Source organism: Petaurus breviceps, unplaced genomic scaffold, assembly GCF_028583685.1.
Source record: "Petaurus breviceps papuanus isolate PSGF00001 unplaced genomic scaffold, PetGlider_PUasm1.0 87492, whole genome shotgun sequence".
Lineage (NCBI taxonomy): Eukaryota > Metazoa > Chordata > Mammalia > Diprotodontia > Petauridae > Petaurus > Petaurus breviceps.
In genome coordinates, this window is record NW_027186839.1 from 1 (window position 1) to 12,033 (window position 12,033).

A 12,033-nucleotide genomic window follows, 5' to 3' on the forward strand; every position below is an offset into this window, starting at 1 on the left:
GGGAAGGGAAGAAAGAAAGAATAGAAAGGGAGGGAAGGTCAGAAAAGAAATAAGAGAAAAATGAAAGAAATCAGCCCTTTTTGTAAGTCACACTCTGGGGAATCCATTTGCATGATTTAGCCATATTTGTTCTTTGGTGCAAACCCCCTCAGAAATGAAGTGGGTCTCCCCTATCCATCCCTAACCACCCCCAAGTCTACTTTCATCAGCGAGACTTTTTAGAGGCAATATATTTAAGGAAGCGGCGACTCACCTTCCAACTTTTGTGAGTGTTCTGTAGAGATGCGGAGGGTGAATTGTGATTGGTTTGATGGGAGATGGGGTTACTGGTGGGGAAGACTTTATACCGGTGGGGGTTTTTCCTCTCTTCCCCCCCCCCCTTTGCAAACTCTAAAATAAAGAATGTGCAGTCTTTCTCGGGGTTGATTGGGAGGCAGGGTGTGAAAGAGCCGCGGTTATAAAGCGCTGCTTGAAGCGTCTCTCAATGCGCCTCTGAACTTGATCAGATTTGCTGGTTCCTGCGGAGAGACGGCGGCAATCCTGTGAGCCTGGCTCAATGCACAGACTTGGGGGCTCTGCAAATGGCAGGATATTACAATTACAGCCATCTTTCTTTCGGCCTTTTCTTCCCACCCTTGCTCCCCATCGCTCTTTGCAAAGGCTTTCCAGAACAGAAAATGAGGGGATTTATAGTGCTGTCTGAGTCTCATCATTATTCCCAGAGACACATTGGGATAGTGGGGGAAAGGCGGGGGGAACAAAAACACAACACTCTTACTTCCCCCCTCCCCCCTCCCCAGCCCTCAAACTCAATTCTCCAAATCAACTGTGGTCTGAAGGACACTCAGTATCTATGCACTATGCCCTGGGTTTCTGAAACCGACGCGAGGAGGTTGGAGCAAACACTGATTCTGTTTAGAGGTGGTTGGGGGAGGTCACATATGGGGGGGGGGTCTTGGGAGGAAAATTCCACTTCCCAGAAGCCCCCTTTGGCTGGAGGATTGGATTTAGAACTCTTTAGAAATCGGTCTGGTTCAACCCGCTAGTTTTAAAGGCCGCCTGAGCCACAGTCTTTGGAGGGGTGGCGGTGGTTGTGGGAGAGGGGGAGGGGTGGGGGAGAAGGAGGAGGAGGGGGTGGCGGGGGAGAGAAGGGGAGGGGGGGAGGGAGAGAGAGAGAGAGAGAGAGAGAGAGAGAGAGAGAGCTGACTGAAACCCTGAAAGAAAAACCTTCACTCGGAAGCCCACCCGGGTTTCAACCGATTTTTCTCCCGCAAGGAATGGGGAGCAGTAGACTACTGGGGGTGGGGAGGTGGGGACACCCAATTACTGAGGGAGAAGCAGGAGGAGGGACGTGTTTGGTTTAGTCTCGATTCTATCCCCCCCCCCATAGGTGTCTTAAAAAAAAAAAAGACACCCAATGGTGTCAACGGTGGGGCAAGTGAAATGGATGGAACCTAGCCCAGTCAATGAGAGCGAACATTTGGAGCAAATGCCCATCGCTCCTGTCTTCGACTGCGGGCCCTCTAAAACCAACTGCCGTTACCCTGCTTCTGTATGTTAATACTCTGGTTCAGATTCAGGTGACTGAAGAGGTGAGAGCCAGAAGAAACATGGGCAGATCACCCCCCTCCCCATCCTCACCCCCCCACTCCCAGCCACCCTAGTCGGAGATGTCAAGAGGGAGATAGCATCGAAAGAAAGAAGAGTTTCTTTCCCTGAACCAGGTGCATAACGCGAAAGAAGTCCGGGAAGGAGGGCTGTGGGGCTTCCACTGGAGGGTGAGTTTGCTGGGATCCCAGGTGCTCAGCGACTTCCAAACTGGACCCGAGTAAACAAAATATTTGGGCGCTTGAGACCCCCATTAACCTTACCTGGGAGTCGCTAAAGGCGCACAGCCCAATCAGGAGCCTCCTTTTCAATGAGGCTGCCATATTCCCTGCTCTAGCCTGCCAATCACAAGCAAAACGGCCAATGGCCGGGCCAGCCGGGGGTCAGGTGACGGCGTGCCAGCGGGCTCTCTATTGGCTCAGAGCGAGCTGCCTCCTGAGTTGGTTTATGTGCAAGGAGTGAGTGATTGACTTTATCAGTCCAAGGACATTACTCTGTTGGAGAAGAGGGTGGTGAACTCCTTCTCTTCCTTCCCTAGGAGCCAGGCTTGCTGGGGCTGGTGGGGAGGGGGCTCTCTGACCCAGAGCGGGCTACTTCACCACCTCAGCAGCATCATTTTTATTTCGGTGTCGGGGCGGTGGGCGGGAAAGGTTTGTGCATGGTGCAAGATTTGCCAACTCCACTCCCCAGTTATTATTTTGTTATTTTTTCTTTGTGCTTTTAGTAGTTTCCTAAAGCAGATCTGGTACCAGAGCTTCTCCTCCCTCCCTCCTCCTCCTTTTCCTCCTCCTTCTTCTCCTCCCTCCTCCTCCTTATCCCTCCTCCTTCTTTTCCCCTCCTCCCTCATCTCCCTCTGCAGGAGACACTCAGACCCTGAAAGTTGCTGCCCCTGGCTGCTCCTTCGGGGTCTCTGCGCTGTCCCTAGTCCTTGGGCTTTCTGCAGCCGGCGCTCCAGCGACTTCTTCCTCCCGCGCCTCGGCCGTCGTCTCCTTCGCCACCGTCGCTGGTGCCTTTGCCGGGGCGCCCTCCATCCATGACGATGCTACTGGACGGAGGACCGCAATTCCCCTCGCTGGGAGTCGGGGGCTTCGGCGCCCCGCGCCACCATGAGATGCCCAGCCGGGAAGCGGCAGGGATGGGGCTCAGTCCTTTCGGGGACGCTTCGCATGCCGCGGCCGCCGCCTTCAAGCTGAGCCCAGCAGCAGCGCACGACCTGTCCTCGGGCCAGAGTTCGGCGTTTACTCCGCAGGGCTCGGGCTATACCAACGCCCTGGGTCCCCACCATCATCACCATCACCACCATCATCACCACGCCGGCCAGGTGCCCTCGTACGGGGGAGCCGCTGCCGCCTTCAACTCCACGCGCGACTTTCTGTTCCGCCAGCGAGGCTCGGGCCTCGGGGAGGCGAGTTCCGGGGGCGGCCAGCATGGGCTGTTCGCCGGCTCGCCGGGGAGCCTGCACGGGCCCCCAGGCATCGCAGAGCCCCCGGGCTACTTGCTCTTCCCCGGGCTGCCGGAGCAGAGTCCCAGTCACCCATCGCCCACGGCCCACGTGGACAACAACCAGGTGCATTTGGGGCTGCGAGGAGAGCTGTTCGGCCGTCCTGACCCTTACCGCGCGGTGGGCAGTCCTCGTACCGACCCGTACGCCGCGGGCGCCCAGTTCCACAACTACCCCCCGATGAACGTGAACATGGGCATGAACGTGGCGGCCGCTGCAGCGGCGCACCACGGCCCGGGCGCCTTCTTCCGCTACATGCGCCAGCCCATCAAGCAGGAGCTGGCGTGCAAATGGCTCGAGGAGGCACAGTTGGGCCGGCCCAAGAAGAGCTGCGACCGGACCTTCAGCACCATGCACGAGCTGGTGACGCACGTCACCATGGAGCATGTGGGGGGGCCGGAGCAGAACAACCACATCTGCTACTGGGAGGAGTGCCCTCGGGAGGGCAAGTCCTTCAAAGCGAAATACAAACTAGTCAACCACATCCGCGTGCACACAGGAGAGAAGCCCTTTCCCTGCCCCTTCCCGGGCTGCGGCAAAATCTTCGCCCGCTCCGAGAATCTCAAGATTCACAAAAGGACGCACACAGGTAAGTAAGGGCGTCGGGCGGGAGGGTGCGGAGGAGGGGTGATGCGGGACAAAGTGAGGAGGGAACTGGAGCCGGAGCGATGAGCTGCCCTCTCCTCCCCCTTGCCCTGACCCTTGTGCAATACTCCGGCTTCCCCAGGTGTCCAGCCGGGCCAACAAAAGCCTAGGCGACAGCCCGGGTAGATGGGGGTCGATTAAGAGGGCTTTAAGAGGAGGAGGAGGAGGAGGAGGAGGAGGAGGGCGGGGGTGGGAGGGACGCGCACAGAGACAACCAGGGAAAGAGAGACAGAATGACTGACACCCCTACTCCGGTCCTCCGAACGTGGTCATTTTTAGTTCTCGGTGACCGGGCTTGCTGACGACTTTGCCCCCTGTTTAACTTCCCGGGCTGGACTGGGAAAACCTTCGGGACGCGGGTTTGGCCCTCCTCCCCATCCTCTTCCGAGAGCTAATTGGGACCCTAGAGCTCCCGACCCCCGGCGGCGGCGAGGAGAGCAGGGCTCCTCCACCCTCCGTGCGTCCTCTTTTTGTCTCCCTTTCGGGGGCTGATGATACGAAGGAAATCAGCCTAGGTCTGAGTGAGGCTGACTCTAGGGCGCCGGAGCTCCCCGCTTCCATTCGGAGGGAGGAAAACCATAGAAATGCTAATGTCATCTAATTTTCTGTTACTTCCGCTCTTTTTTAGTCTTGATTGGCACATCTCCTAATTAAATCACTGATACTTTTGTCAAACTATTTTTATTTGGAGTTCTAGGTTCCATTCAGGGCTCCGCGAGGAAAGTTAAACTCGAAAAGGCGAGAGCGACACATTTTCGTGTCTTGTTCAGCGCCTCTTGTAAAACTGTCTGGAGCTGCTGAATTTATATAGTTTTCGCCATTGGAACCCAAAGTGCTCGGGCTCTGCCTTTAACACTTCACTGGGCACCACCGCTGCATTTGAAAGGGGGCAAATTAAAAGCCACAAAGAACGGATTGAATTGAACTGTAACGTAACAAATCCTATTGTCCCTCACTTTGGGGCTAATACCTCAGTGAGGTGTTCCTCTTAGGGATTCGGGGGAAGTTACTGAGTAGTGGCGAGCCAAGGACTTAGGGAGAGAAAAGTTGGATTTTCGTAGAGGATTTCCCCCCCCCCCTGCTCCTCCTCCAGTTCAAATTGGTCAGTTTCGGACTCGACTTACAGCTCCCCCCCCACCCCCCTCCAACATAATTCCCAAAGCGCTGCTTGCTTCCCCCCCGGAAGGCTCCTTAACTGTTTCTGATTTTTGCAGGTGAGAAACCCTTTAAATGTGAATTTGAAGGCTGTGATAGACGCTTTGCAAACAGTAGTGACAGGAAGAAGCACATGCATGTGCATACATCCGACAAGCCCTATATCTGTAAAGTGTGTGACAAGTCTTATACACACCCCAGCTCTCTTAGGAAACACATGAAGGTAATTATCTCTTGATTAGCGGTTCGTTGTTGATAAACAGTCATCTTCTAGGCTCTTTCCAAAAAGGAAAGTGCAAGTGAGGCAAACCTTGCTCCTGCGCCTTAAATCCGATTTCCCCCCCCCCCCACCTTTGACACCTTTATCCTGTAGAGGAGGGATCGGGGAGGAAAAGAGGGGAGGGAACTCTGGGGGGGCAAGGGAAGGGGTGGAGGAGTGGGGAAAGAGGTTGGGGGTTGGTAGGGAGGGTGGAACGGAGAGGGAACAATTGGCTGTTTACGTGCAGAGCTTGGAACTGCTTGCAACTGATGGAGCCAGTGTATTTTAGTTAGCTACTTTGTTTATTTCTCCCCCGTTCCCTCCCACCCCACCCCCGCGGGTCCATCCGAAATGGATGCCGTGACTCTGGAGGCTAACGGCAGCGTGATTCATTTCCTTCTTTCTCTGTCTCTGAAAACAAGAAAGAAAACGCTTCAGTTACTGTTGCCTATCTGGCCACTGTCTACTCAGTTGGGGCTAGGCTCATCTCTCTTCAGTATAGCCCGAGAGGAATCAGTACTCTAGAGAAATTACGATTTTACAGCCCTGGAAAGAGTAACTGGATGTCCTAGGTGAAGGGAAAAAAGTTGGAAGGGTCACTAGAAGAAAAAAGAAATTCTGGTTTCCGTTATGTAGTGCCCCATTTCGTCTAAGAAATGTTTCCCATGATACAATTTCTGTCTGTTTACAGAATTGGTGGTAAGCAGGAAACATGTAATGACCTTTATTTACCTTTTATCGGGTAGATAAATGATCCTGCTCTTAATGTTCGAGAATTCTGCTATCTTTGCTTAACCGTTTCTAGTTGGAACTATATTATAATATATACATGTTAATTTTAGGTTCATGAATCTCAAGGGTCAGATTCCTCCCCTGCTGCCAGTTCAGGCTATGAGTCTGCCACACCACCCGCTATAGCCTCTGCAAACAGTAAAGAGTCCGCTAAAACCCCTCCTTCCGCAGTTCAGACTAGCACCAGCCACAACCCAGGACTTCCTCCCAATTTTAACGAATGGTACGTCTGAGGACAAAAGCAAACACCAAAAACCCCATTAACTATAGGACGGACCAAATGCGTTTAAAAAAAAAAAAAAGAAAGAAAAAAGAAAACTGAGACCAATCCAGACGGAAATGGAGTTTTTTACGCAAGCAACCGTCTAGGGCTACATCTTGTTAATTGCAATTATCCAGGAAGGTCTTTGGCAAGGTCTGGCAAGATCTCTGAAGTAACCCTGCCCTTTTCTCAGGATTAGAAAACATGTTTTGGCATTCGAATGAATTTCGATTATTTTCTAAATTTCCCCCTCCCCTCCACCTGACACCCCCCCTCCCAATCCTGCCGAATTGATCCCTTCATTTTAACACACTGGCCCTGTTTTTTTTCTCGAGAGGAAGTTAAAAAAAAAAAGGCCTTTCGATGGTGTGATGTTAAAATGATGGGAATCTTTCTCCGGCTGGGTGGCGATTGTTTAAACTCTTGCAGTCTTAAACCGTGCCAAAGTCCTGTTATGTCTTGAACTTTATTTCTCAAAGCATTACACTTGTGAATGTATTCTTGTCTAATGGGGTCGACACTGTTGAGTGTTTTTTTTTCAGGATGAGGCTGTGGTGTTGTTCTACACAGATGGTGACCGTCTAGTATGAAGTAGCATTTTGTAATAACTTTTTCTTTCTTGTAAATACGTACCCATGATGCCAATATTTATCGTTTGTAATTTAATTATTGATACAAGTGCCGGGAACTGAACAATATTTATGGGGGAAAATGTTTTCTAACAAATTCTGTACAGCTTTGGATTATAACTACTTTAGCATTAAAAGTCTGATTGTTTGGAAAGAAGAGCACAATTTACAGTTTTGGAACCACTGACTCCTTTTTCTCTCTTTATTATTATTATCATTATTTTTATGACAGCATCCCCCTCCCCCCTACACTGGGGACGAGTGAACTATAAATCCGGTTTGGTGGGATTGGGGGAAAAAAAAAACTAATGCAGATTCCTTTTTTTATTTTTAAATTGTGGAATTACTTTTTTTTTTCTATCACAATGTAGGTTACTTACAGTGTCAGTTTCAATCTGGGAAGACCCTTCTTTTTCTTCTTTAGCTCATATGAGTGTTTTACTGCAAGTTTAATATGTTTGCCCTGGATTTTCGGCATGCAAATCAAATATTACTAATCAATTCAGTTAGTGACCATGACATCTCAATCTTGCACTTCAAAGACTGAGAAGCTGGATTTAAATGTCCCTGCACTGCCTATGTAAACAGAAGGTAACAATGAGTTTTATGTCCCTTAGTTTCTTTCCCTTGCATTAAAGATGGAACATTGCAGTGTTATGCATGTATATATGTCTATTCTATATAGAGATACAGCCATATGCCTATATATGTCTGTGTCTATATATATACATATATATGTATTTTCAAGAAGCTAGCATAAGTTTGAAACAGTTTGGTGGTGAGTAAAAAGGCCAGTTCGATGTGTTTACTTTTGCTTAAAGTGCTTCTTAAGAGAACCCTAGTTTATTGGAATTCTCGATGACTAAGGTGGATTTGTTTTGCTGTATATATAGTTCAAAATCCAGCTATCATTCATAACTGTGTTGCTAATAGCCAATATGATGATGATTGCAGCAGCTCTGTAGAGACATGGAAAGAAAAAAAAAACATTTGCAAAAAAATATGTATTTTTAAACCTCATGATTTGTAGGCAAAGATGTGAAGAGCATTATTTCCATTAAAATCAGTAACATGAAACGTGGCTGTTTGGTTTGTGATAAAAACAAAACATTAACATCCTTCTCCGTTCTATCTCCATTTGGACAAACAACACAGAATTTTCTTAAAATGGGCATTTTAAAAAGGCACTGCTGGTCAATGAATTGCTTTATTGTTATTAATTTTTTTGGTGAGGAGTGGGCAAGGCTAAAGTGACCTTTATTCATGAATTTAGAGAACTTTAAATAGGAGATGCTAAACACTTCAAAGACCATTCTGCATACATGCCACATTTGCAAGTCTGGGGATGGGAAGCTGATAATAGGGAATTGTAAAATATTCAGGAATTTAATGAATAGGTTTATAATTAATACTTCTTTCTCTCTTGGGCCAATGCTTGGGCTTAAAAAAAAATAGCGTGAAGTGATTTTTTATCTTTTGCACCATCATTTTCAAACCTGTAATTTTTTTTTGAGGGGGGGAGAGAAGAGGAAGGATTTTTTTTTTCACTCCCTGATGTAGCAGCTACATCGCAACATTTTTGCATCTGGGGCCTTTCCATGTGCTAGTGGCCTCTTTGTCTAACTTGGAAAACAAAACAAAACAAACCGAACCAGATACTCCAATACTATCCACCAATCTCAAATCAGCTACTCCGGAGATCTGGCGCTGATTAACGGCATTTTTATTGGAGGCCCCCGACTCCTGTTTAAAAATTAACCAATAATTTAAAAGAAAGGCTACCTGCGGGAGTTTGTCAATAGAGTATGAATTATTGATGAGGTCCTTACTTCACACTGGCTTGCCTGCAAGGCAACTTTGTGCCTGGGCCTGGGGGCCCAGAGACCTGCAGCTGGCCCCCTGCAAACAGCTCTGCTAGGGGAAAGAGGGAAAAGATTGGCTTTTTGTAAAAGGGGGGCTCCTGCACTTTTCTCTTCTCCAGTAGTTTGGGGCCAGCGGCAAGAGGAGGCTGGGTACTCAGTCCTCACACATTGGACCTGCTACACGTGGGGGCTGGGGGGAGGACGTCAGACTCATTCCTGAACCCCCATCCTCAGCTTGACCTTGACATTGAGGAGGGTTGTTGAACCCAGGTATCCATGGACTAGATATCTCCCTAGTTGACTTTTCCTCCTTCTGTCCAAACCCCAGCTGATTTTCAAATCTCAGCAAAAGTTTTCTTAAAAATGAAAGAGGTTTGAACACGAAGGAGTTTGAGTGAAAGTGTTGGGATTGGGGGAGGGGGGATTCTTTTGAGACATGCCTTGAATCATTTCCCTTTTCATTTTTCTCTCAACCCAACTTTTAGGAGAGAGGGACAGCGGCCGAGAGTGGCGGCAAGACACAGGCTTTGGTTTAAAAAAAAAAGTTTGGAACTCCACGTAGTGGCTTTGAAAACACTCAGGAGTAGCATTAGGAGAGGCCAGGAAAAGCAAACTATCGGAATGAGCATAGTCATAATTAATAATGATGAGCCCACCAAGGAAGCCCCCCAATGTCCGAAGTGCCCGGATCCCGCGTTGCTGGGGGAGGGGGGGCAGTCCTGCAAATTGCTCTAATCTTTATTTCCCCGGGCTTGCGGGGGTGAATGGGGGTGGGGGTGGGGGTGGGAAGCAAGTGAAACTTTGCATTTGACATCCTAGATAGGGAACGCTTACAAGTGTCCTGTTATTCAAGAAATATTGTTGGGGCTGCGAATTTCCGTTGTTTTCCTTTAATCTCCAACAGGCTGATTTGGAAATAAAACTTGCTGCCCGTAACTCTGTAGTTGTTGGAGCGGTAGCAGCAGCAGCCCCAGAGGAGTCACTGTTCATTTGGGGGTCAGGCCAGGACGGGACCTGGTTCTGTTGCTGGTGATTTGGGCACGGGAGAGGAAAGGGGGAAAGTTTATTTCACGTGTGTTTATGTTACCAACTCAAAATTACCGCTTTTCCTTCCGAAAGAGTTGGCAGGTGAAAGATCAGGGTGGAGGCCAACAAACGGCCACAGGCGGCTTCCCTCCAACCCAGATTGGAACGGGAGAGGGAGGGGAACAGCAGCTCCCCGAGAAAAGCTGGTCTAGAAAAGCCTTCCTGCCCCTCCCCTCTTCTCCCTTCTCTATCTCTCATCCCCGCCAATGGATGAGGCTGGGGGGGGGGGGAGTGAAGGCCCGTGATCTTTTTTGCTCAGGGGTTCCGGAAAGCATGGAGTGCCTCTTGCCTTAGTACTCCCCTAAAAGACCGGCAGAGTTCCTGCTCCCGCATGGAAACTGACAATTGAACCCCAAACCCCGCCTCCAGACCCCGGCGTCCGAGCGCCTGTGCTAGGACCAGCCAGCCACACATTCCTGGTCCAGGCATCCCTTCCTACCCCCAGCAGATCCTTAGCAGGTTTTAGTCCTGCTCCGAGGGGTTTGGGGAAAAGGCATTAAACCTCTCCTCTCATTTCTCCTCCCCCAAGACCCTCAGACCTCTCCCTCCCTCCAGTGACGGCCGCCGGCGGGAAGGCCCCGAGAGGGAGTGAGAGCGGACGGGTGAATGGGAACAGCTTGCCAGGCACCTGGGCACCAGCGATCATCAAAGGGTTAAGCAGGGCCCACGAACAGCGGGTTCGCCTGGCCACTCCCCAGCCACAAACTTTGGCTGCGCGGTTTTCGTCTCGGGTGCTTTCTGCCATCACCAAGTCCACGCCCGCCAGCCCAGCCCAGCCCCAGGGCAGCGTCCCAGGGAGCGGGCCTTCCCTTGCAGCATCCTCCTGGCACCGGGGCCGCTGCTGCCGGACCTGAGGCCAGTCCTGGCCCCCGCTGCCACGGCCAGGAGCAGAGGAGAAAAGTTGGCCACCCCAGAGCCTCCGGGTATTTGGGGCTCGAACACACGCATGTTCGCAATCGGAGGGCTGCTTTCAGCTCAAGGATGGGGGGGGGGCATAGGCTGGGAGCAAAGAGGGGACTCCTGACAGTACCCTACCCCTCCTGTGCCCCTTGGCTTTGGAGAGCCCTGGGGAACCCCCCCACTCAAAGCCCCTTGCCAAATGCGCAGGCGCAGCGTACCCCCACCCCCAGCCTGGGCCCCGAGATTGGTTAGGGGAGGGGAGGGGGTGGCGCGCTTTGGGCTCGAGTTGAAAGGGACTTTGCCCCTAGCAGCCGCACCCGCCGTGGGGGCGGGGCTGGTTTCGGGGCGGCTCTGAAGCCGTGAACATGGCGGCTGGATGGGAACCCCCAACGGAGTGCAGCCGTGCTGAAGCGCCGGGGCTGCGGGATTGTTCTGTCCTGGCTCTTCAACTCCCTTGTTATTCCTCGCGTAGGCAAAAGTGTCCCCCAAAGGGTGCGGAGCCCTTGGGCCCTGGGCTGGAGCTTGGGGGAAGTTGACCGAGCCGCCTGGGGGCGAAGGGTGGGTGGGGAGGTACCCCGTACTAGGCCGGCGAGACGGAGGGAAACTCACCCACCCACCCCCGGAGCCAGCGGTCCAGAGAACCCTCTTGGGCTCATAAGCACCCCTTAAGCCCAGGGGTGGGGGTGGGGAGACATGCCGTTTGGGAATAGCTCGTTGCAGGGACATTTCAGAAAGGGCTCGCTGCATCTCCAAGTCCTAGAGGGAAGAACCTCCTCTCCCCGCGCCCTCCTCCCCCCATCCACCCCACCCCAACCCACCGAAGAAAACAGGCGCCATCCCTGAACAAAACGAGTCCAGGCGCCCAAAGGGATGCACCGCGGAGAGCCGCGGCGGGCCCCTTTCTTTGGTGCTGGAGGGCCGTCATCTGCATAGGCTGAGCCTGGGTTTTCTGCATATCTAATTTAGATGTAAGCCTGGAAAACGGTATTGTCTTAGCCTCTGTGTGTGCCATTAACAGCTGGTGGTCTTACTTTAAGGGGGGGAAGGGGGGCGGAGCCCGGATCAGGAAAACCTGCTTTCAGGATGGACTTAAGCGGCTGAGGCTGCAAGGAAAGAACCCGGTTTAGCTGGTGAATCTGAGGCGCCCCTTGGCTTCCTCCCGAGGAAAAGGTGTAAGTTCGCTTCTGATCGCCCCTTTGGCGAAAAATCCGACTATCTCTCAGGTTGCTTTTGACCTAAAAGCCTTTAAGAAAATAACCGCGTTTGGCGTGTGAAGCATAGGCCCTGTCTTGTGTGAAACTCCAAACTGCACAATGGAAAAAGTCAGTTAAATC

General features: G+C 51.4%; 1 protein-coding gene across 1 annotated transcript; it reads left to right on the forward strand.

The window, feature by feature from the left end:
• Positions 1-2,441: 2,441 nt before the first annotated feature.
• On the forward strand, positions 2,442-6,278 carry ZIC3 (Zic family member 3). The gene is made up of 3 exons (XM_069107161.1): positions 2,442-3,698; positions 4,969-5,132; positions 6,011-6,278. The coding sequence occupies exons 1-3, from the start codon at positions 2,642-2,644 to the stop codon at positions 6,191-6,193; spliced, it is 1,404 nt and encodes a 467-aa protein (XP_068963262.1). The 5' UTR covers positions 2,442-2,641; the 3' UTR covers positions 6,194-6,278.
• The last annotated feature ends 5,755 nt before the right edge of the window (positions 6,279-12,033 follow it).

Bases quoted from the DNA above. Each gene is read 5' to 3' on its own strand.
- ZIC3 (XM_069107161.1), top strand. From the start codon at position 2,642: ATGACGATGCTACTGGACGGAGGACCGCAATTCCCCTCGCTGGGAGTC. The intron at 3,699-4,968 runs GTAAGTAAGGGC...TGATTTTTGCAG, and splicing joins TCACAAAAGGACGCACACAG to GTGAGAAACCCTTTAAATGT. The intron at 5,133-6,010 runs GTAATTATCTCT...TGTTAATTTTAG, and splicing joins CTCTTAGGAAACACATGAAG to GTTCATGAATCTCAAGGGTC.